Source organism: Hirundo rustica, chromosome 8, assembly GCF_015227805.2.
Source record: "Hirundo rustica isolate bHirRus1 chromosome 8, bHirRus1.pri.v3, whole genome shotgun sequence".
NCBI classification, from domain to species: domain Eukaryota; kingdom Metazoa; phylum Chordata; class Aves; order Passeriformes; family Hirundinidae; genus Hirundo; species Hirundo rustica.
In genome coordinates, this window is record NC_053457.1 from 25,302,899 (window position 1) to 25,328,040 (window position 25,142).

At 40.3% G+C, this 25,142-nt stretch overlaps 1 protein-coding gene across 5 annotated transcripts in view; it reads right to left on the minus strand.

Annotated features, from left to right (window-relative positions):
• Window positions 1-24,704: 24,704 nt before the first annotated feature.
• The window catches only part of LOC120755975 (VPS10 domain-containing receptor SorCS1-like), a 268,145-nt gene continuing 267,707 nt past the window's right edge, over window positions 24,705-25,142 (minus strand). For all 5 annotated transcript variants that reach the window (XM_040071624.2, XM_040071621.2, XM_040071619.2 and 2 more), the window contains one exon: window positions 24,705-25,062. In XM_040071624.2, coding sequence (XP_039927558.1) covers window positions 24,998-25,062 — 65 coding nt within the window. In that variant the 3' untranslated portion in view covers window positions 24,705-24,997. The remainder of the gene's footprint in view (window positions 25,063-25,142) is intronic.

Consider the following 25,142-nt stretch of genomic DNA (forward strand, 5'->3'; position numbering starts at 1 on the left):
CATTTTTGGCGTCTGCCTCTCCCAGGTGAAGAGTGGACTGAACTGTTCCCAAAGGCCCAGCCCATGCAGCTGGGCAGACACCACCAGCCTCTGGCAGATGATCTGGAGCTTTACTCTTCTGAGGGGCAATATTCTTCCCACAGACAAGGAGGAAGTTGCTAATGCAGCCAGGTTGTGAGAAAACAGCTCCAGAGGGTTTTATCCTGAAGGAAAAGGAAGGATGTCATTATAGCTGTAGCTGGAGGTGTAGATGCAGACTAGATCCAGATCAGGGATGCTCTGACCTCCCTTGGAAGCCTGTTCCACATCCCAATCCCCCTGGCAGCATGCACTTAGCTCCCAGCTATGCTCCTGTTTATCCCATGCTGCCCAGAGGAGCTCAGCTGTCTTATTTATCTCATTTTAACTTTCTCCAATTGCTGCAGCACTTCTCTCTGAAAACGCCTTTGTCAATATCTCTTCTAGTGCCCTGGAATGAATATAATAGTCCAGGTGCAGCCACAGTCAAGCTGTACAGAGGAAAATTATTGTTTTGGGGTTTTTTTCTCCATAATGTAATGTCTCTCTGACCGTAGCCTAAGATTGCATCCCTTCCTTTTTCTGCTCTCATATTGCAAATTCATCTATGATTTCTCTATTGGCAGCCCTCAATCTCTGTCAATAGGACTGCTTCATCACATCGAATATAGCATTAATTTGTTAGTGTTTATAGGCCAGGGAGTGCTATTGTGTGAGAGGTTGGACTAGATCACGTAGAGACAATATAATATCGATGGCAGCCTGACAAAGAGAGAATTGACAATTCAGAAATAGAAGGGAAAGGAGGAACAGAAGAGAAAATTTAGTGAGTAATAGATCTTTCATTTCTGTGGTAGACCAAAGATTTAAAATATTGCTCACAATTTAATGGGAAAAAACCTTTTAAAAACACAAAAAAATTTCTAAAAACCAGTAAAACACTCATTTTAAACCTCACTGAGGTATCTTTTAAACTTGAAATTAATAGTTCTGAGATTTTTCCTTTTTTCTTGGCTTATGTTCTTTTACTGTCACATAATAATTTAAAAATCTCTTTTCAAGGGAAAATATTTTTGGCTTTTAAACTGTTTGTTTACATCCTTTGACAAAAATCAGTTCAAAGATAAAATTTGTAATTACATTTTATATATACATTTTCAAAATGTCTTTTTAGTTAACAGTATTAATCACATTAATATTAGTAGCTAAGTTCCAGTCCAGTTTTAACTTTCTTCAAAACCAGTTTTGGGAAAACTGATTGTTAAATTATTGTCCACTTCAAGAGAGAATACATGATCAGAGAGAAAGAAACTGAACTGCTGTGTGTGCAATGAGCAAGAAGGGAAGAATCAAAGGGAAGGAATACTGCAAACACACAAAGTGGGGGAGGGAAATAAATTAAAAGTAGAGGAAGAATTTGAGGATTCACAGGAAGAGAAATGGGGATAATATTCTAGGGAATGGGAATAATGAAAATCCATGGACTGTCAGTTCACATCCAGTGGGGAAAAAAAAAAAAAAAATGGTTTTCAAGTCAGGAGTCAGGTGCCCAGATGTCTTGCACTTCCACTGCAAGAGATGGAGAAAAGAGCCTTGACAGGAGAAGCTGCACCTGAGATCAAAATATCTCTTCAGATCAATGTGTGTTTCTTCACTGAAGACATGAGGTGACAAAGGTGACCAGACTCCCTAATCAGACTTTCAGCTTAGGTGAGGTGGTGCCAGCCAAGAGGTTTTAAAAAGAGTAACTATATTCTTTTGCTTCATGGCTTCTTTATGCTTGTGGGAAAAGCCTGGTGAGCAGGTATGGCTTATTTATAGTATTATATGCAGAGTTGCATCACAGGTCATGAAGTGCAAGGATAAATTCAATAAACCCCATCATGGTTTCTTGATGAATTACACAAATTGCTGGCAATAGCACTCAGGCTACTGACATGTGTATGTGGGACCAAAAGACAGTGTCTCAGATAATCATACAAAAGAAAATTAGAAAACAGGACTGAGTGTACTAGAGGATCAATTCCTCTTTGTTCTGATGCCTGTTTGATCCTGTAAGAATAGTATTAACCCATCTTTGGGGTTTTGCAGTGGGACAGACAAACCACCACTGGTGTCTGCACATTTTTGTCATGGATCTCAGTGCCCAGAGGACATTAGACAATTATACCAGCTCTTTGCTTAGCTCTAGGCTGCAGTGAGGACCTGATTTGGCTTAACTGCCCTGGCAATCCCTGACTTGGTCCTTTCTGGAACAAAATCTTCTTGGCTAAGCATTGAATGGAAGGCAAAGACATTCCAAGGTCTGGATCATTTTTCCATATTGTCTCTTAATTAGCTTTGCTGAAAATATTGTGAGTACTATTCTCCCAGTTCAGTGCTTTGATAATATTCATTGTGTTGTTTACATCTGAAGCACAGTGCATTAAACTGGCACAGAAGAAAATGATAGCTCTTGTAAGATTGCTTTGTTTGAGACTTTTCTGTACATGTTAATACTCAATTTCAGCAATTTCCCGAGCCTTTTCATTTCCAAAAGAAAGTTGGCTTCCAGAGTAACCCTTACGCATTATTCCAAGTAAAATCACAGCCAGCAGGCTGCTGTAGAGGCTTAACATCCCCTGCTTTGAAATAGGACAAACATTTGGGTAGAAGGAAGTGTCAGGTTCATTCTCTTTTGACTGCCACAAGGTGAAATTCTTGTGTTGTTTTCACAAGAGCTAATGAATGATAAAATCCAGAGTCATTGCAACTCTGCTTACCAACCAATGCCAGCACCCCACCAATTATTCCATCAAGACCTACCACGCAAAAGCTGCAGAACCTAGGCTCACAATTCTGGCTTGAAAAATTGAAGCTGCAAATTATGGAGGATCAGCCTGTGCTCATCCTCAGGGAGCACTTTCCTGAATCTGCTCTTACCTGCAGGAACTCTCTCGTCTCTGCTGCCGAATCACACCATCCTCCATTCCCTGTGCCGTGACTTAATATCCATGAAGATCATTTTCCTTTGACTGATGTTGGGTCTGAAAGAATTCTCCCTTGTGTGTGTTTTGTGAATCCATTGGTTCATTGCCGAGAGAAGTATTTTTGCCAACAGATATCAAACCAGCCCATCCTGAAGCTTTTGATTCAAATGAATTTAGAATCATCTAGCCATAATAACTAAATAGTTGTCTTGGTTGTTATTATGTATTTACTGTGAGACATCTCATCACAGAGGCAGATTGCATGAATCAAAGTAATTGTACGTTGTGGAGACTGTCAATGATGACTTTAGCTGCCCTCACTACACAAACTTCTCTTCTGAGCTGTTGTGTAAAATACAGAGTGAGAGAGCATGCCTCTTGTGGCTGAGGCACTCTTGAGCGAAGAATTTCTGTCTGGCATCTTTGCTTTTCCCAGGAATTCTCTCCTTAGTGACTATATCTACTGCTTAATTTGGAAAATAGAATAAATATTAATGAAAAAAAAAGGTTACAGAACGTCAAAGTACTACTTTGTATAATGTTGAAAATTTACAATAAGGTCTAATGTAAGGCCTAATGTAAATCTAAGCTCTTAGATTTAAAAAAAAAAAAAAAAGTTAAATTTCTCCACTTACTATCATCTTTTAGTTAACTCTCAGTTGCAGTGGAGTTCAAACCTTGCTTCTCAAATTGCGGATTACAGTCAGGACACGACCTTTGCTTTGGACTGGGGCTTTCAGCTCATCCAGACTCTTGGCTCTGTGGGCACGACCTGGAAGCCCAGCAGGGCTCATTTGCAAGGCAATTTGAGATTTGGCTATCTCACTGGAACCCAGATGAGAAGTGAGCATCCCCACACTTCAAAAAGCAGTTTGGCAAGAAACTAGGCAGGGAAAAACAGGAAATTTATACAAACAGATCACGTAATGTAAATAATTTTCAATTATTTCTTTTTTATAACAATATACCTATTTGATCATCCTTACAATGCCTTACCTCTGATTTTGTGAAGCTTATTTTAAAATAGTGTGTCTGCAGAATTGCCGTTCTTCTTTCCAAATTACACTTTTTTGAAAGGATCTGTCACTGCAGAACTGCAAGTGCATCAGAACCAGGATCAGAACCCCATCTTGTGGTGATAATACCTTGACCTATAACAGGTCTGGCTGTCCTTCCCCATCCCTACACTTTTCAGACTGTTGCAGCAATGTATTAACATCCGTCAGTGTCTCTTAACTTTTAGTGAATGTTGAAAAAAATTAAAAATATAAATAAAGTCCTCTTACAACCTTATAAGATTGTGGATAGCTATTTAGTGTATTTAGTATAGTGTGAGCCTGTAAAATTCAGCCATTAATCTAGTCTGGAATCATCAACCATAATAAGACTAGAAAAAAGTAGTGAGTGATCCTTTCCTTCAATATATTCTAATATTTTTGGAAGATGTTAAAACTCCTGTGGAATTCTCTATCAAATACAGCATGAGCTGTACCTTTCTTTCTGCGTATTTCAGTTCTCTTTGTTAAATAATGGATCTGAGCCAACCAAACACATCTCATGTGAAATTAGATATGGTCCCTTATGGCTGATGTTCAGACAAACTTTAATGGCAGTATAAAGTTAATATTGAGATGAACTTAGAGGAGAGAATTTTAATCTATATATTTATGATTGAGATGATTGCTTTTGCAGATAGAGGAAAGAAGTTCTCCAGTGATGTTTTTCTTCCATTTTGAGTTTTTCTATTCAAATGTCAATGTGAAATGTTGCAAGATGGATGTTTATAATTACCCTGATTTCATTAGCTCAAAAGTCAGAATTAGGTGGTAAAAATTAGATTTTAATGAACAATTTCAACAGGAGGAAGTTATGAATTGGAGTCTTGAGAATATCATCGTGACTTGGAAATGAGGCAAATTAGACAAGTCCAACAGGAAAAAAAATGGAAGGTTGAGAAGAGATTAAAAAAACTTCAAACAGAGTAGAGTAGGAGTAGAGAAGAATGTGGAAATATATTTAAAATCTTAATTCTTGTTTTAACATTGCAAAATAATTCTGAACAATGTTGGTAGGAAAATACTTCAACTGCAGGCAAACACAAGGTTGGAGAGAATAAAGGTACCCAGCAAGATGTGCTGCTGCTGCTGCGGCAGTTATTGTTTTGAAAGAAGTGCCCAGGCAGACTGCCTACGTAACACCCACCTGGGCTACAAAACAGACCCACAGCGGCTTTGTACTTCTGGCTTGTCAATGTCTTGACCCTCCTCTGCAAGGGAGTCTGGCGTTAGGCCAGTGAGAAAAAAAAGTATTTGAATTTTGCCATGGTTTTGATGACTGGGGATGAAAGGCAGCTGTTTGCAACATGTCAGGGAGATGATTCTGGAACACCTCTCCTATAAACACAGGCTGGGGGAGCTGGGGTTTTTCATCCTGAAGGGGAAAAGACTTCAGAGAGACCTTAGAGCACCTTATAATACCTAAAGGGGCTACAAGAGAGCTGGAGAGGGACCTTTCACAAGAGCATGTGATGATAGGACAAGGGGAAGTTGCCTTAAGCTGAAGGGGGTAGGTTTAGATCAGAAATTAGGAAGAAGTTCTATACTGTGGGAGTGGGGAAGCATTGGAACAGGTGGCCCAGAGTATTGTGGATGCCCCATCCTTGGAAATGTACAAGGCTAGCCTGGATGGGGCTCTGAGCAACTTGGGATAGTGAAACATGTCTCGGTCCATGGAGAGGTGCTGGAACTAGGTAATCTTTAAGGTCACTTCCAAATCAGACATATATATACATACATACATACATACATACATACATATATATATATACACAAACACACAAGTTTCTTTACCATATGTTCTGCAGATGTAAAGTGGATTACAATTGTTCAGCTCTTAGATGAAGTTTTTTATGAACTGGGTGACTGAGGTTGGGAAAGAAACAGCAAAATTCAGTCAAATCAAAAAGAGATCTGGCTGTTAAAAGGTCAGACACCTAGAAACAAATGTGAGGTCTCCTGAATCCTAATTCAATATCATTCTTGTTAAACCATGTCATGGCCTAAAGCAAATGCTCAGTATAACAGCATTTTTACTGCAGCAATTTTAAAATAATGGTTCTTGTGGCATAAGCATGTCTCATTTGTTATATACAGCCATGCAAGCCACACAGATGACTCTTAATGTTACCCTCTCTCCCCCTCAACTATTAAATAAACTCAGAAATTACAATGACATTAAAAACACTTTGAGCAATTTTATGTGATCATTAAGTCAGAATATTCCACTCTGGAGGCTTCTGCTATTCAGCAACCTTGAAATTACTTAGATCAATTAAGTGCATTATATTTTATATTGAATATAGGAATGTGGTTTTTTGCCACTGTGGGGAAATATAAATAATGAAACAAGGAGAATCTCCAACATTCCCTTTGTAGTCCTGTGCTGCTTTTCTCACATCTGTTTTTACTCGCTTGGGCTTGCTTTTCCTTTCTTGGTGAAATACAATGATACATCCCTATAATCCCAACATTTTAGCCTAAAAGCCTCTTTTACTATGCCAAGCATTTTTTCTTATGTGACAGAGAGAAGAAGAGAAATAAGCAAGCCTAAATACGGATCTTTTAATGAACCTGAAGTACTTAACCAAGCCATCAAAATTAGGAGCCTCATTACTGTATATCCTGGAGAAGAACTTCCAAAGGCTGCTTCCTTCTGCTGTAGGTTTGAGGTACTGTTTCAAATTGCTCTTTAGATCCACTGACACTACTGAGCCAATCTTAGTCAGCTCCGTGGGATGGGTTTCTGTAGGGATGTTCATGTCAGGAAACTGAACAAAAGCAGGAAAGAAGAGCAGTAGAGGAATCAGGCAGAGAAATGAAGGATCCATTAAGGTAGGTCACTACCAGACCCAGGAGTATAAGCCAGGTCTTTTAATGGACAGTGCTTAATGAGTAATGCCCCTTTGGGAAAAATGAGGCATGACAACATCACACTTCATTAGTAAGAGTGATTGGGGCTACATTTGCTTATTTTTCTATTTATATTTATTCATTTACTTTTTTATCTATGCTGTTAATTAGTATAAATTATTTTTATTGCAATATGTTTATTTATATTTCATTCAGAAAGTGGGCTGTTTCCTGTAAATCATAGTCTTTACTCCTGATCATTACCAATTTGAGAGAATATTTACGAACTCTGGTGTCATCTAGGAATTTGACCTTGCAGGCAAGGTCATTGGTCATTAGCTGCTATAATTAGTATCCAAGCAGAGTGATAGCTAGTCAAGTGCAATGCAAGAGTAGCTTCAGAAAAAGCATTGCTCTCTGTAAAGTAAAAGAGCTAGAAGATAGTTCCCAGGCTTACAAGCGAGCTGATTGAAGGGCTGTGTAATTAAATTCATTGTGTGCTGTGCCTGTCCTACAGAACATAATAGGGCTTACCCAGAAAATGGACCTGATAACCCGGCACCCAGTGCTAATTCTCATGCTGTTGTGCAGCCCAGCCACTACATTACAGTTGTGCAGGATTAATTAGTACCATTCTCTATAAAGCTAATACTCAGTGTAAATGAGGTGGATTAGCAGGGAGTTACGTGGTGACTTATGACAAAAGAAACACATTTTTAAACAGGGATCTTAGGGCATATAAATTAAAAACCAAGGGATTTACTTTCAAATATCAATGGCCCACTGCATCAGGTATGGTTTTGCTTTGCCATGGCACTGAAATATATTTGCAGAGATAGAGCTGCGCTCCACCAGCTGCAGCTGAACATCCTTAAGTATTTCAGGAGTCATCAGCTTCTACGTTATACAACCCAAAAGGGATCCGAAGCGCACTTCTAAGGGATTACTTGTATAATGGGGATATTGCAACTAGCTTGAACTACATTCTGTTTAAGTTTCTTTTTAAAGAATATTTTTAGGAAGAAAACAATGGCAAGCAAAATCTATAAACATTTGATGCTAATCTAAAATTGCTCAGTGATACAGTGAAAGTTCTTGTTTTGCTATTGTAATGATTAATATCTTCCCTATTAAAAATGTATATCTTATCACACGTTTGTTCAGTCTGGGATTCTAATCCCTGGGTTTACTGCAGCTTTATCAGCTCAAGGTTGAGTAATAAACTCATTCTCCACACTGAAATCCATATGAAATGGAATGAAGTTACTCCACCCCTTTTTAAAACTATTGGATATAATTATTTAAATATTTGTCCTTGGGGCATGTTTTTTAGTGATTCAGTCATTGCTCTTTCTAGAGCAACGGGCAATATCCTTTCTGAATTGCAAATGCCAGACCTGGACTTAATAGTCCTGCTACCATTACAGCACTATCAAATGCCAAGTAAATCCGGCATCTTGATCTCTATGCAGAATTCTCTTGCTTGTTCTGTAATATGTCACCGAGACACACAAAGCAATCACACGCAGACAAGAGATTTTCGCAGAGGTTCCTCTGATCCAGCTCCCAGCTGAAAGAGCGGAGAGAAGAGACCCCTTTGTTTATTCTTTTACTTTTATACATTTGTGGGTCTAGCAGAAGATTGGCTTTTTGGGGTTTCCACCCCTCAGCCTCAGTGGCCAGACGAATTGTCAGTTACAATTGTTTTCAGGTTAGAAATATGCAAACAAAGGACAAAGAATGAAAAACAAAGGGTTTGTTTATATTACTTCTGTGGGAAAGGTAGAAAAACTGCTCTAATATTCTACAGTAACTAAAGGATCTGACTCCATTTATGAAAATCAAAAGGCTAATAAAAAACTCAGAAAAACCAGGGTAACAGTAATACACATTTTTCCCTGGACTCTTCTGTTGGCAGAATCATGTTCACTTGATCCAAAATGCTTATCCTTGTTTCACATTCACTATAGGAGAATTATTCTCTTCCCCATTTATGTAGGCAGTAGCTATGTCTAGCACCCTTCATTCCCCTTCTGTCTCTGCTGGCATACACTGTTTACACCCAGATTGGTTTCCTTAGGAGGTTTAGGTGCAAGGATCTTTACAGCAGGAACTGGAGTCCTTTGTAGTGTCTACATTGGGCACATTGGGTGATACTACAAGTTTGTGAACATCTGATCACCCAAGCTGTGACTCCATTGAACAGAAGAGGGGTTTGCTCTTTGCTCTTCCCTCAGAAAAGTGAAGGATTGTACCACAGGTAGCTGAAGCTTTATGTTGCTCCTTATATTCTTCCCTGAGAATCTGTAAATGGATACCATCTGAGATAGACAAACTTAGTCTGATCCAGAACAGCATTTCTCATTTTATTCAGGAGGGAGGAAAAGAAAGACGGGGAAAGCTGATAGGAAGATATGGTACATTTCCCTCTCAGAAGGAACAAAAAAAAAAATTACTACCAAGCCAGGTATTTTGCTCAAGACTAAGCTGGGCTTTGATTGCAGCCCTGCTCCCTCCAGCTGACTGGGCGCTGCCCATGCACAGCCCTGCGTTACCCTGCCGTGCTGGCACTGCACCAGGGCTTTGAACAAACACCTCCACGGCTGCACACAGGAGTCTGCCCAGGACTGAACGTGGCAGCTCCCAGAGACAGACCCTTCCTGCGGCACTGCCGGAGAGAGGAGCGTGGAAACTCCCACAGACCGACACTTGCAGGGTGCCAGCTTGTTTATGCTCCCTAGTCCCAGCAGGCCACTGAGTTTTGAAGACATCATTCTCGATGTTGTGAAGAAGGATGGCAGAGGAATCAGAAAAAAGGACAGGGCCAATAACTCTACTCTGCAATCAGCTTACCTTTATCTCCCCCTGTACTCTGCCCTTGCTTTTTTCTGAACTGGTTTAGAGCAATCAGAATCTCCAAATATCTCTCTTTCCCCGTGCCGGGGTGCATTTAGCAGTTACATTGCACAGGGTCAGTATATTTTTCTAATGAGAAGAGGTGCTATGAAAGCTTTTATGTTGTTTTCTTTTTTATTTGGTTAATACACTTAGTGTGTGTGAATGTGCATCTGTGCAATGTTTTGTTAATGCGACATTTATTCCAGCCCCTCCTCACACTTGTCTGCAAATCAGTCTGGTTTTGTGTTTAATGCAAGTTATCAATCATCTTTCCATGAGCAAATGGTCTCATATTAAATGGAAGGAAACACTCTAATGTATTCATTCTGTTATTGTTTCTTGGAAAAGATCCAGGTTTGCAATAAACCAGTGATTGGAAATGTTCAAAGTATTTTAATATCCTAATTATTTTTATTTAACTTCCTCTAATAGTTTAAATTGATACTGAATTTATTTAGAAGCTATTACAAAGGGATTCCCCTCAGACCCTGCCAAGCAATTCTGAAACACATACTGAACTTAAGCTGAAGAAAAAATACATTATTCCTATTCCAAATTGCCAATGATATGAGAAGGGGAAACTTTTGAATGAGAAAGCAAGGTGGAAGGAAAAAAAAGAAAAAAGGCAAAGAATGCTGCTAAATATACACTCAATTATCACTTTAAAATTCATCTGATTTAAAAAAAAAATTGTTACAATGGCAATTTTTCTGTCTTCAGGAGATGATAATCAGACACCCACTGACTTCCTACATTGCTGGCACTAAGACAGATTTGACTATGTGAAAAGACCTCCTCATAAATTCTAGCTCTCCCAGCCTACCTTTTATTCTTTTCCTACACTATCTGCATTTTCAACCAACCGTTACGGTCATGCTTTGCCATTTTCACATAAATTTTATTTGAGGTCGTCCTAGGAATGCTTTGCTCATGTCCAGTTTTTCTAAGCATCTTTTCACTGCCTGGGCAGACTGAGGCAGCTTTAAGGTGATAATGCTGAGTCCTAGAAGAGATATCCCAGAAGCCTGAGGAACCGTAACGAGAGGGCTCTGCTGCAACAAAGGTCCATGGGACAATTCTTCTACTAAGACCTTCGTAAGGACTTGATACAGACATGAAAACATTCCTGCCTGGCTTTTCCTGAGCTGAATCCAGCTATGTAGATGGAAAGTGTACCAGTTCTAGGGGCCCAAATCTTTTCTAGGTATTTCATGGCATTTAGAGACATCAGTGGAAGCTACAGGCAGGACCAGTGGCCCATGCTGCTCCTGGCACAGAGGGTGTCCATCCTTGGCTGGACAAGGTGATGGCTCCAGGCCTGGATCCCCAGAGGGGATTTGGACCACAACAAGCAAGGCTGCCATCTAGGGCAGTAGTGGATTGACTTGTTCAAGAATTCCTTTTCAAACTCCCTTCAACAGGAAGTTTCATGGGTTTCACACCCTTTTGCCCCTAACATAATCAATGGCATTAGATTAGCATAAAATCAAAGATGTGGAAGACTAAAAAAAATGAATTGGATCTCTTATAATAAGTTAAGAATTTATGGCCTGTGATAATTTTGAAAATAATTGTAACTTGACAATAGCTATTGCCTGTAAGTCAGCATCTAAGGGTACCACATCATTTAGGATGTAAATTCATGATGGTGACACAAATGTTTTTCAGACAACTTTGCGGAGCCTTGCTCATTAAATTAATTTTGAAGTGCTAATTTGGCACCATTTTTAATGCACATTAATTCACAATATAAATCTTGATGTGTTCAGATTTTTTAAAAATGTTTAAATGGCATTGGAATTTGTTTGAGAAATGAAATTTATATAAATATACTATAATTCCAATCCCATGCCTTACTTCTTTCTTTAGTTGCACATGAAGAGATGAGTGTTTCATATCATGCTATGTCACTCTATGAGAGCAAGTGAACGAAGTCCCTGAAACATTATCAGTGTCATTTTAACTGTGGTACCTGGGCAATGCTTATTGTTCACCCATCCAGACCACAGACTGGGGTTAAACGACACCTAAAACCACTTTAGATGGAATATCTGCATTTTGAATGTTGTCATGTCTATCCTTCTGTCCCAGCTGAAGTGAAACATACCTTGTTAACACTGTGAAAGACTGATGGTAAAACTGCCTGATCACAATGCAAAGGCGTTTAGTTCAGTGACAACTCAGGGTTTTCTGAATATTTATCTAGGTATGTACCTGACACATAAACAAGTCCATGGTTATCTGTATTTGTTTGAAATACTGAGCTATGATGTAAGAATTTATTGATGTAATAATCTTTTTCCAAGTAACCAAACATGAGCTGCATCTCTCAAGATGTTTTAAATCAGTATCTTAATGCAAAACTTTCCTCCTTGAATTAATCAGGGGGTTGGAGTGTGTCTTTGCTGCTCTGTTCAGCCCTTTATGTGATTAATTGCAGATCTTTCCTTTGACTGCTGCAGCAGTGTCTCATCCACACCACATTCTCTTTGATGTAATCTACCCTCACAAATGAGGTCATTTTTGCTTTTTAAAGTCTATTGCCTGTCCAAAAATGCTGTAAGATTTTACTGGTGTCACATTTTCCTAGTTAAAAAAAAGGTGGAAGCCACTGGAAGGTGTTTAGACCCTGCAACCTGTAGTGCTGAAGAAAGCGGTGCCTTTGAGTATGCTAATTGAGACAAAATCAGTGTTTCAATGTACAGGGAGGTTTCTTTTTTAGTGTATTTTTTTAGGCAAACATGAACCTCGTGGTCCTCTCTTCAGCACAGAGCTTAGGAGCTTGAAGCATTTCACCTCCTTGGAGAAGCCAAGTTGAAGGTACTCCCTGCGGCATCACTTAGAGCATCCCAACTCCAAAGCAAATGTAAGTTCTCCAGATGGCACCAGTTATCCTTGCCTCTGAAAATGGGATGTAGATTTATGGTCCTAGAACCACAGCAGATCACAGGAAAAGTTTTTCATCCCTTAGCAGCATAGATGTACAGCATGTACACTCTGAAGAAATTTCCGACTGAAGTTGGGGTTTTGCTCTTTTATACAGCAACCTGATATAATTTCTTTCCAAAAAGAGACCTTAGATGTAGACCTAAAACAAATTTCCACATCCCTTCATTATTTTATTCTGCCCCCTCCCCTTTGTCTCTGCCCCTCCTTTCCCTTTAATAACAATGGAAACAATTTGCATGGTAAACTAAATACAACTTAATTTCCTTGCACCTTATAGGAAGAAAATAATGTTGCAAACTAAGTAAACGAATAGTGCATGAACTGCTGCCATCTCTTGGTTATATTCATCATTCCAAGTATTTTGGGCATATTCATCTAAATCAAGAAAATTAAAGCATTTCATAATGCTACTTCCACTTCCCCTTCACATCCAATCTTGCAAACACAAAGTAAAACATAATTTTGTTTTTTCTGGCACTGTTCCTGAAATTATCAGTTGCTACTATCAAGATAATGTATAAAATCTTCTCTCAACTTTTTTTTTTATTTTTCTGGGGTTTAGTTTTTGTTTTATTTTAATCTTCACCTCTGCCAAGGTAGGGATTTTTCTTCCCAATATTCAGGTGTAATTTTTCTACTACAACAGAGCAAGTTAACTTTATTACATTACCATTCTGATAATGAAAGGCACGAGGACAAATAGAGGGAAGGGTGGTAGAATTGAGGAATCACATCTGCCTAAGTAAAACAAAACACATTTCTGGTAGAATTTTTTCCCATGTTTGAAGACTAACATGCTAATTTTTATGCCTTACACAGTTGTGTTTTCTGATTAGAACCCACTGAAGATAGTAGTATAATTCCAGTGCATTTCAAGAGCATTTGGATGATTTCAGCTGGAAATTGTCAAGTGTCTAGTGAAGTTATCAGTGGAATGACATTGGTTGCCCCCGCCCAATACCATTCACCACAATTTCTGCATGTTTAATCAGCTCCTGCTGATTTCAGTAAGACATCAATTGACATTTTCTAGGTCAATTGCAATGCGTGGACAGCTAAAATATCCTGTCTGAGCAGCCATTAGATGCTCTCTAAATGGTAATATGGATGTTGAATTGGAGCAAGATCCAGACAATCTCCCAATGGCAGCCCCAGAGGCAGGATTTTCACCTGTTCCTCCCTTTTGCCGCTCCAGTTGGTCTCACTAGCCCATGAACGTTTGCTGGTGTTCAAGCCAGGCCCTGTGGCTGTGTCACAGCTACTCACTGCAGACAGCAGCAGGGACCAACCAGCAATTTGTACTGAGGGCACAAACAGAAGGTCTGAGAGCACCCTAATTAAAGCACTCCTGCCTTGTGCCAAAGGTTACTTCAGCACCCAGGCTATAATTAGCAGATCCTCTCACTTAGCAGGAGACAAGGCTCACCCACAACCTGTCTGCTGGAGCAGAAGCAATTAGGAAATCCCATCACTCTGATAAGCAGTTGCACGCCGTGTCCCACTAAAAACACCTCTGAACTGAAACCTTACACAAAAGTCTCTTTATCTGGAAGACCAGAAATTGCTTAGTCTTTCCCCAGCTGGCAAGAGACATTTGGTCACAGCTGAAGATCTCTCTCCCATGGGATGGACATGACCCTGCAATTCTGGGCCAAATTACTCTCTTTCTTTTTTTTTGTCATGACTAAATTATGTAATTATATCCAAACTCAGCTTGCACCCCCAGCACTAAGTTTGAAAGGACTTACAGAAAGTAATAAAGTCGCCCCATATAGCAGGCTTTGCTTCCCTGGTTTTTATTCATGAGTTCATTACGTGACAATTTACTGAAGCTGATTTCCTCACCCACTGACGTGATTAAAGCAGTATCACCCCAGAGAGTTCCTGTTTGCCCGTACATATCACTGCAACCCTCTCAGCTTCCTCCGAAGCAAGGGCAGAGCCCCACCGTGCTGGAAATTTGGCAGGGTGAGGTCTGTTCTCATTTCATAATGGAGCCATTTTGTCTGCTCTCCCTTTGTCTTGCTATAATTTCTTCCTGATGACTTGATTAAAGGATTAAAAAAAAAAAAAAAAAAGAAAGAAAGAAAGAAAAAAAGCAGCATGGTAATTCTGATCTGGAAGAGCACAATAAATACCAGGAAAAGTGCTGCGAAACAGTGCTTCACCCTCAGAGTGGCTCAGAGACAGATAAATAAAGTGCTTTGGGCCAGGAGCTGAACTACCTGTTCTGATGAGCGGGTAATTGCCAGAGTGGGTATGACATGGAGGCATGAAAATGGGGTGAAAAGGCACTGTAGAAGTACAAGCAGGACCTTCAGTGCTCACATCCTGTTACCTAAGCAGTGCTTTTCTCACACCACTTACTTACCACTTCCCAGAAGGAAGGATTTCTACAGCTAATTTGTGGAACGACTTATCAGTAGGCTGTTTGCCTGAGGATGCAGAATTTATAGTGATTATTGTAGCCTTTTCCTTCCCAGAGCCCTGCTCACAAGAGATTACATGGCATTGCTCAAAAAAGCAGGCAAATAGCCTTCATAAGCAACAAAACATTTTTTCTGGCTTATATCTTCATTTTAATTTTATTTTTTTTTACAAAACCAGGATGTTTAAACAATGCCCAACCCTAGAAACAGATGGATTCAGGCTGAGAAACTCCTTCAGGACATGAATACTTAGCTTCCAATTTGGTCTTCCACTGATTTTTTATTTTTTTTTCCCTATCCTATCATTAGATTGATTGGAGAAAAATGGTAGGCCACTACAATTTCTGTTCAAACTCAGATACATCCTGGTGCTTTCCAAACCTCCTCCAGGGACTCATATTTCCTGCACAGCTGCTTTATCAGGTTACTAAATGGGGTCGTGAGAAACCTCTACAGAACCCTGCATGATACTTTTTATTTTCTGACAAGATTAATTTTCTTCTGAAAGGGAATCTTCACCCCAAAAAGGCATGAGTGCTTTAATTTAGAATAGATGCCTTTTCAAAGGAAATATCCCAGCTCAGGTAAACACCACCAAGCTCAAAGTAATAACTGAAGTTTTTGTGTTTGTGGTTATTTTTTAGTGCTCAGTATAATCACTCCACACTCTCTGCTGAAATCAGAATCAGGCTGAGAAAGGGCACAGCCTCGACAGCTCCTTCCTCATGTTCTGACTGCCTGGAAGGAATGGATGTTTTGGAGATCTGAGGGGGCAAATGAAGGATTCTGCTTCCTGAGGTGGCGAAGGGCGAAGTTCAGTTAAAAAAAAAAAAAAAAAAAATCCAATTGAGAAAAAGTGTGTTGTATTTACATTTTTTCTTTTTAAATAGCTGGGAAGAAAACATTTCCCTAGATGATATCGTAGTAATATTCAAATGGGATTGCCTGAGAAATATCCCAACCAAGATACTTAATTTTAAGTTAGTTAAGTGGTTATTTGGCTGAAAGGGATTTTACAAACAGGATCTACTTATGAGTCTTCAGGCTAAGGAAATATTCTAGTGAAGTTAATTAAGAATGGGATTCTTTACTAACTGTGCTGCTGGTTAATATGGTAATCAGGACCATGTTTGCAGCTATTGAGAACTGTAATCAAACACCAGAAAAAAAAGGTAATAATCCTCCTGCAATTATAAATATTATTTAATATAGTGACGGTATTACTTGTCTCAAATCTACAAATTGTTAATATGCTGGTGTTTTAGGATTGAACAAGATTTAGAAGGGGAGGAAGTCTGGCAAACTATCAGTAGAATCTCCTGATAAAGGGATATGGGCTTTTATTTTTCCTCTTTGTTGTAAATGTTTTCTAAAAGGCTGTCATAGAAAAAAAATAAAATTGAAACTGTTTGATTAAAAAGAAAGACAGTTCTGTTTTCATAATAAAATGACATTATTTTTTAAATAATGTAACAGATTGTTTTGGGGGTTGTTTGGTTTTCTCAAGTGTCACTTCATACTTGGAAAAAAAATCTGGTGTTACAAACATAGCAGTGAGGAGTTTCCAATGTGTGAGGAGAAGGTGCTGCATAACACTCCTCAGCATTTCTGTCTTGGCAATTAATCAGCACAGGGTGTTGCTAAATGAGGGTCAGCTCGGAACTTCTTGGCAGGAGCCTTTGGGAACAGTCTTGTGGAGGAGACTTCGTGGCAGTGTGGAAATTACTGCCCCCATTTACTGGCGGATAAGAATTCCTGGCAGGTGAGCACGGGGTGTTGAAGTCCGGGCAGCACTTCCAGGGTTTGCTCCATGGCAATGGTTATGGTTTCAATGGCTTAAAACATGAACTTGCATTTCATACAAGTGGAAATGCCCAAAGGGTAAAGAATTTCATCTCTCAGATCTGATGCCAAATTCTGTATGAGAACAGGCCTTGATAACTCTGATGGACTCTCAAAGCTGGGCATGTAACAAATCTTTTAAACTCTGTTCTTCAAGAAAAATAAAGCAGTTTTAGCTTTTTGAAAATTATGACTGGAATTCACACAAGGAGTCCTCTGTATGGTTATAAAAGTCTGCTTTTAACTCTACACTTTACAGTACTCTTCAAAAAAAGCACTTATCTATTCAAAGATGCCAAAATCAAAGGCTACCTAGTGTCCAGTTAATCCAACCAGCAGGTGTCTGTAGATAGCTGGTGGAGATTCTCTGCAGACAGGATGTTAATGCTTTTTCAGACATCATCTAGTAAGAAAAGAAAAAAAAAAAGGATAAAAAGGGAAGCTTAAAAAATTATTATTATTATTATTGCTATTTGGTTAATTATTAATAATATTATTAGTGATATTATGATTTCCTGAGGTGTTAAATTCCTAGCTTCCCCATAGTTTATGCATGATTTTTCTTAACATGAGTGAAAAGACCAAGATCTGAAAATGTCATCCAACCTCAGAGCTAAAAATACTTACTCATAATTTCTCCTTATTATCTATTTGTTTCTCAAGACTAAAGGTTGTCTTTTTGTGCAAGTTTTGGAAAAATGCATGTTAGTATGTTGATATGCACAATGTAGAAATCAGAATATCAAAAGAGAGCCAATATAATCTATTTTTTGCCTCTAGTTCAAACAAGTCAAAAAGTTATGTTGTCTGCCTTCTTCATTATCATCATAATTAAAAAGGATAAGTAGAAGAAATTTAATAGAGATGAAGGAAAAGTTCAAGTAAAACTAAGGATGGAAAGTAAATTTCCTCTCCCTGAAACAAGAACATTGAAATTAGGGGGGGAAAAAAACAAAAACAAAAACAAAAACAAAAACAAAAACAACAACAACAAAAAAGGCACAATAATCAAAGGGAAAGGAATCATTACTTTTAATTAATAAAAAATGTTTAGAGGCAAAATAGATTCTTATGGATGGATCATAATTTCTTTTTTGATTAGAGCTGCTAAACGCAATCCCCTGAGCGCCTGGGGACTTCAAGCAGCAAAGCGTTGCTGCAAATAACCCGGTGTTTATTTTCCCCTGAAGTTAAGTCCAGTAACCCTGACAGTGCCTGAGCAGAAACAACTCTTCTTGTAACTGTATCAAAGGGCTGAGGCACCTTAAAAACTGCTGTAAACGAAGGCAGTGCTTCTGTTTTACAGATAAACACCAAGGCCAAGTGAAAGCTGTGGGCTCAGTCTTTGGGCACCCTCGGGGAATGACAGGAAGCAGAAGGCAGTGCTAAGCTTTCAGGTCAACATGGTATGAAAACACCGGGAAAAAAATAACCCAGTAATGAAAAATGCGTCCATGTGGGTGGGCAGGTCAGCCCCTCCGGTGGAGCACTGGCAGACTGACCACGGAGCTTTTCTCTCCAGCCACATCCAAGCTCAGACGGGCCTGCCGGCTCTGACCCGGGTCCTGGCTTAGCTAAATGTCATGAGACAAGAGAGAATCGTAACACAACCGCTGGCTCTAGGACCGCAAGTGAGGAAGAAAAGCCTCTGGACTGGCGAGGGACCTCTCTCTTGTCCATTAAAGCAATGTTTTAAGAGTGTAAACATCATCTGGGAAACTCGCTGCTTTCTGTGGCTTTGAAAATTTCCTTCCTGAGCTGCAGGTTATTTTGGGATCAAGTCGTCTTTCACCCTGTGACAGTCGGTAGTGCCAGGGCCTCTAGTCACTAATGGAACATCAATAATTAACCAAATGGTAGTCCTGCAAGTTTATCTGTAGTGGAAAGAACTTTTACCTGCATAACCCAGTGCAGCAACAGGGGAGAGCCTACTCCATGAACAGCCCACTGCAAGATTTTATTAAAGAAATCAGTGCCTCAGTGATGCCTTTGCTGTTGTTAGATGTTTACTGTTATTAGATATTTATCTACGATTAGGTATTTATTATTGATAGATGTTTACTATTGTTAGATACTTACTTGTTATTGAATACCTATTATTAGTAGATATTTAGAATAGAGACTAGACAAGGAAAAGGCCTTGTCAAGCAGCTGAAGGGGGAAATGATGCCTTAAGTTCTAGCTTTCATGTTTTTCTCATTCTGTGCTGCTTAGGGGTGCAGTTCTGAGCCTCATACTAAGTGTTAGTCAGTTCTCTCCACAGAGTAGGTAGACAAAAGAAATCCTTTTCCTGCTGAACACCAAGGACAACAACTGCAAGTTTTAGGCCCAAAAGCACAAACAATGGTGGACTGAAGGGAGGAACAAGAAGGAAGAGACCTCACAACTGAAGCTGTAATTGGGGAATTAAACCCCAATACACAAATGGACCAAAACTTATAAAAGTGTGAGACCTTGTGACCTGTCATCCATTTTGTGGCCATTCTAAGTCCACCTTGGGTGTAGTCCTGACCAAGCTCTTGTGCTGCCCAAGGTGTACCCTAAAGGCCTTTCAACAAATACCTACTTTATTCTCTAGCTCTGTCCAGTCCTGTGACTCTGCAGCAGGGGCTGAGGCAGGATTTTGGCTGTATGTTTATTATGGCTTCCTCTGGATCTCCTGATCAAACATTTTCTAGAGACATAAGTACAGCTGTTCAGGGGATTGCAGCTAGCTCTGACTAAACATCCTCACCTCACACATAAGGCCACAGAAGGAATTGGAAGAAACCTCAGCTCTTTCCTCTAGACACGTTTTAGCTTCAAGGAAGCATGAAGGAGGGTTACCGTGGTTTGAATCTCACACCCTAGTGGGTGCTAGGCAAATGTGGAATGTGGGAAGAAGTGATTTGCTGTGAAATATCTGGTGCAAATATTCCACGTTGCATACACCATCCAGCTCTCAACATTGCTGAATCTCATCCACTCACCTCATGAGACAGCAGGCAGGGATCCCTTCAAGTGAGCAGTCTGCTTCAGAGGTTAAGGGAAGTTTCCAGCTTCAGCCAAAATGTCAAGAGCAGGACTCTGCACTGAAACTGCCTCAGGCCCAAGACGGACACTCAGCCTGGAGTGCAGACCACAAAGAATGACAATGGGGACAGCCCAGACCCTTCTGGGGTGGAGATAAAGGTTCAGCCCCTCACTGCAGGGAACCAAACAAGGATGTTCCTCTCATGAAGGAAGAGTTAATAGTCGAAGGTTTTCTCCCTGAAACCACTCAGTGACATTACATTTAAATGTGCTGCATGCATTATTCATCTCTTTGCAGCAAGCAGCCAGAGCAGAGGCAGCTGTCAGTCCAATTCTTGTTTCAGAGCTCTGCCCTACGGCTGCCTCGTGGGGGGCACAAGAAGAAACGATGAGGTCCATGGGACCAGTGGCCCACGCTCTTGGCTGGGGAGCAATTATTTGCAAGGGTATCCGCAGTCCCAGAAATGTCACCGCAGCCAACGTTGTTTAGGGAAGGAGGAGGATGAATTTGTTTCAAAAAGGGAGGGTTTTTTCTTGCATCTGCGTTGCATCAAAGACAGGCAATTGTGCCTCTCTTCTCTAGGGTTTTGCTACAGTCCTTCTCTTGCACCTTTGTCTCTCAGGCCTTCTCCATAAAAAAGTATAAAACTCTCAAAACTCTGAGATTCCAGGTTATTTTCTCCGGAGCGTGTAGAGAAGGTCTGGTTAAGGTCCACTCTCCAAAATGTCCCAAGATAACAATGTGAGACCCAACCTACAACACAGAGGTGGTAAGAGAAGTCTGTCCCCTAATTTTTTCACCTTTACTGCCAAGGTGCACACAGCACCTAGCACTGGGGTGGCTGCACCACAATGCAAACCAGAGAAGGAATACATCTTGAAATCCTCACATGGAGAAAAATAGAACAGATTTCCTTTACATCTCTCTTTCAGCACAGTAAGAGAAAGTCATATTCTTCAGAAGGAAAAAGGGGAAAGGAAAAAGTTAAAACTGCAGATTAAATAGATCTCTTAGGCTAATGACTTGGGTACATGATAGCACTTTGATCTTATCAATTAGAAAACAATCTGACTTCAGTCTTTTCTTCTGGGTATTATGTCCAAGATCATACCAACACTCTAAACGAAAAGGATCTGGTTTAGCCCAAGTATTATTTATTTACATGCTTTATGATTCTGTTTCATGGAGAAATGCAGGGACAGCATCTCATTAACTGAAGGAAAATAAAGTTTTCTTTTTCAACACCATGAACGTGGTAGCTCTGCCATCAGGGGGTACTGTTTAAAACACTGAATGTACCTAGAGATACAATGTGACAAGGAAACTTCTCATGCATTCAATGAGAGGTGACAGCACGCAGAAAAAATACTAATCCCTTGTTATCAGCTCTGGGTACCACACTAAATGCAATTGTCAGAGATTCTCAGCAGAAGTTGACAGGACCAAGACAGAGTTCATTCAGGGTCACTGGAAATTCCTGCTTCATTTTCATGTAGCAAGTACTTCAAGAGTCCTGCTTTTCTGAAAAGTTTAAGCAACCAAATACAGTCACATATTAAGAGCAAAGAATTGTTTGAGGCCCAAGCCCCCAAAAGCACTTGAACACCAACCACTACTGATTTACAGGAAAAGCAATCCAGCATCTTAGCTCAAATGTCCTGCTAGGTGAGTAAGTATAAATATCTCTGAAGCCACAATGTCTGTCTCATCTGTACATTGACAGTAGAGAATCAACATCAAATTAGGAAAATACTTTATTTGACTTTTTAACTATATTTTAACTCTCTACTCCTTCTGACAAGGGATGATGAACTTTTTTGTTCCCTCAAGGGAAGACAACATCCTCAGAGAACATTCATATTGGATTTTATAAGTATTTGGTGTTCTTTGTTTACTCTCACACTGTTCATCCATTGGCAGTGAATTACTGTGTTGTTGTACAAACCAGAAAACAACTACAAATAACAATCAGTCTCTGCCTCAGGACACACAACAAGCTGAAGAGAATGATCTGAAAATGCTGTAAAGAGTTGCTTGCCAAACCACACTTACTGTTTATGGCCAGAGCAGATGCCTGCTAATTCAGGTGGGTACTTAAACTATTAAAGCAGATTATGGCTTCACACACCTCAGTGAGTCACCTGCACTGTGGCCATTCCAGCCTGAATGGAGGAGTCTGCAGTCCCCAGTTGAACATCCTACGCTAATAATTGTTAATTACACTGCGGTCTGCCCAGGACTGAAAACTACACCCTCCTCCAATGAGAAAACCCAGGACTCCTGGGCTCCTAAAATGCCATACCACAGCCTTGGTTGTCGAGGATACCCACACACCAGAACTTTGACTACCGATGTGCATATATAAATTTGGATCCTGAGGTACAAAAAAAGAGCACTGAAGCAGGATCCTGTTATAAGAACTGGCTCCATCCTGACTTGAAAAACAGAGAAGTTCGGTTTTCTTCCTCTTTTGTTTCCTCAGCAACAGGCATCCACTGCCATATGGCAAGCTGACAGAAATTTCCTAGGCTTCATTTTATTCACAACAACATGTAAATTAATCAGTAATGCTAATAATTCAGACTCTCCTTCATCAGTGCTGGCAGAAGCAGAATGAAAAAAATTATATTTTAAAGGAACATTTTACAGAGACTGTATGGGGAAGAATAAGCATGGACAGGAAATGGAGCTGGAGTTCCAGGGAACTGGTCAGAGCTCTATCATTGCTTGTTTGGAAAGCAGAAAAATGGAGGACTGAGAAAGTTACCTTTATATTGGCACCTTGCTTCTAGGAACTGTATTTTCCCCCCATTTGTGAACATCCATGTCTTTTTAGGTTATCAGCTACCTCCTGTTTTAATATTGTTAGTGATCCCCATCAGGGATAGAGGCTAAAATGAGCAACAAAAACATGGGCCTTCATTTAGAGACATAATCTGTTTAATAAATATGACTGTAAAAGCAATAAACAATAGCAATTATACATTACGCTACATTGTATTTAACGAAAGGGAAAAAGAAGATGAAAAAGTACATCAAAAAAAGTAATTTTAAAATTAGAAATAGTTCCAACACTATAAGAAAACTTTTTTGATTGGCTTACTATAAAAATAAGTTGGCTAATGTTGGACTTCAGTGGGGACTATCATACAGTTGCAGCCAAAACTTTCCCATCTTTCTTAAAGCTGTAGTTGCAAACACAATAGCAAAGCCGTACAAACCGCTGTGTTCCTACCAATCCTCAGAGAAAATGCAGGAAGAGGCAGAGTACTCTGCCTGTACCGTGATTATCCTGTAACTACTACGGGCCTAATGTCCTTGGTATCATTTTTGTTTTGCCGGCAAGTGGGTTGATTTACGTTTGTGCCCAGTTTGCGACGGAGAAATTCAAACCCCCACCACCAAGCCCCTGCCCTGGGACTCTGGGCCACGCTGACCCTGCTGGCTTTCTCCTGGGTTTGACTCAGGTTCCTGTGGGCAATGTCTACTGAACAAAACCCACCTATGCCAGCAATCAGGGTGCCTCCTACGTGTGCCCACCAATCATGAACTGGCCTCTACTCGCCTCCACCTAACATAACTAGGCAAGTGCACACTGGTTACAGTTATTTCTCTCCTCACAATCCAAACCACAATCCTGGTGCTAGGTTTAATTACCTGAGTTGGGTTGGAAATCAACAGTTATAATGACCCTGGGCCAGGCTTCGCACAGCTATCCAGTGTCTTTGGAGGACTTGTCTGAGGTGTCCTAATCCTGCTGTCCTGCTGTTCCCTTGCACTGTCTATGTGAACATGTCCTACAGCCTCATTCCCACTTGTAGGGCAAGATACAAGCTTAAGTTACTGGTAAGAAATCAAATCTTGTTTAAGAGGGGTCCTGTGGTGCTGAGGCTCGAAATACATGGCAACAGTCCTAGGCCAAACTCTTCCTTCTCTGCCCACAGTGGCAGGAGCTTACAGATGTGCAACCAATGTGGGTGCCAAAGAAAGCCATAGGAAAACTGTGCACAGGCCTTTCCCTGTTCCCTATTCTATGGACAAGGTGCATTTCAAAAAACTGACAGGCCTTGGGTGACTCTGAAAAGGCAGAGATCTCCTGGGACTTCCCCAGACAAATTCAGCTACATGGAGCTGAGGGTGTTGGTTTCCCTCAGCAAAAATGGAAGGTGTAAGGCTGGCACAAAGCACAGTAAGTTCTTGCTGGCAATAACCTCCTGCAATGCACACTTCTTCTGTTCTGTTCGGGATTAGGAGGCAGCGTTATCCTCCCATTGCACTACCCATGGGATGCCTTGGTGTGAGCAAGCTAAGAAAGCTGTTCAAGAAGGAGCCTGGCCTCGCAGCTGGCATCACCCACACTCACACTCGTAACTCATCCTCCTCACAGTGTGAGGCACGGGCAGCAGCTGCAGCTAGAGGAATGAAGGGCAGAGTTCAAACAGAGAGCTAAACCAGACTGACCAAGAATATTTTCAGTGCCTTAAAACTCCAGTGTGATTTTTTTTGTGTGTGTGTGTGTCCTACGGAAGTCTGCTGGAGCGGCTAACCCTCCCACAGCCCAAAGTGCTAAAAGAGCAGTTAAACCTAAAGCCAAGAACCCTAAACACACCCTCCCACCGCCCCAGCCCTTCTCCCCCCACATCCCAGCCCACCCCTCTCCCTAAAGAAGAGACCCCCCATGCATATTCTTGGCCTATATCATTATGAATTTTCTACAAATTAGAGACAGATCAGAAAAAAAGAGAGTGAAAGGGTGAGGGGCAGGGCAGGAGTGAATAGTGGTACCAGTTCCTCTCCCCCCACCCCCCACTAAAATTGAACACCTGTACAATGCAGTTCCACTATGGTCTCAGTATAATGTCCACATGCACAGGCTTAAAGCTAAAAACCCTTTGTCATCCGAAGAATTAAAAAGTCCAAATGCAGTGAGCTCTCCTCCTTTTTTTAGATACAGATGTTGGTGTCCACTATTCAACCATTTACATAGGTAGGGATTTCTTTTGTGCTCTGGGGCTCAGCAGATGTGGAAATACTTCCTGTGGCAAAGAACAAAATAAAAGTCAGTAAATAACATGCATATTTAGTCAAGGAAGATGGCTGCAGGTAACACCTTGAT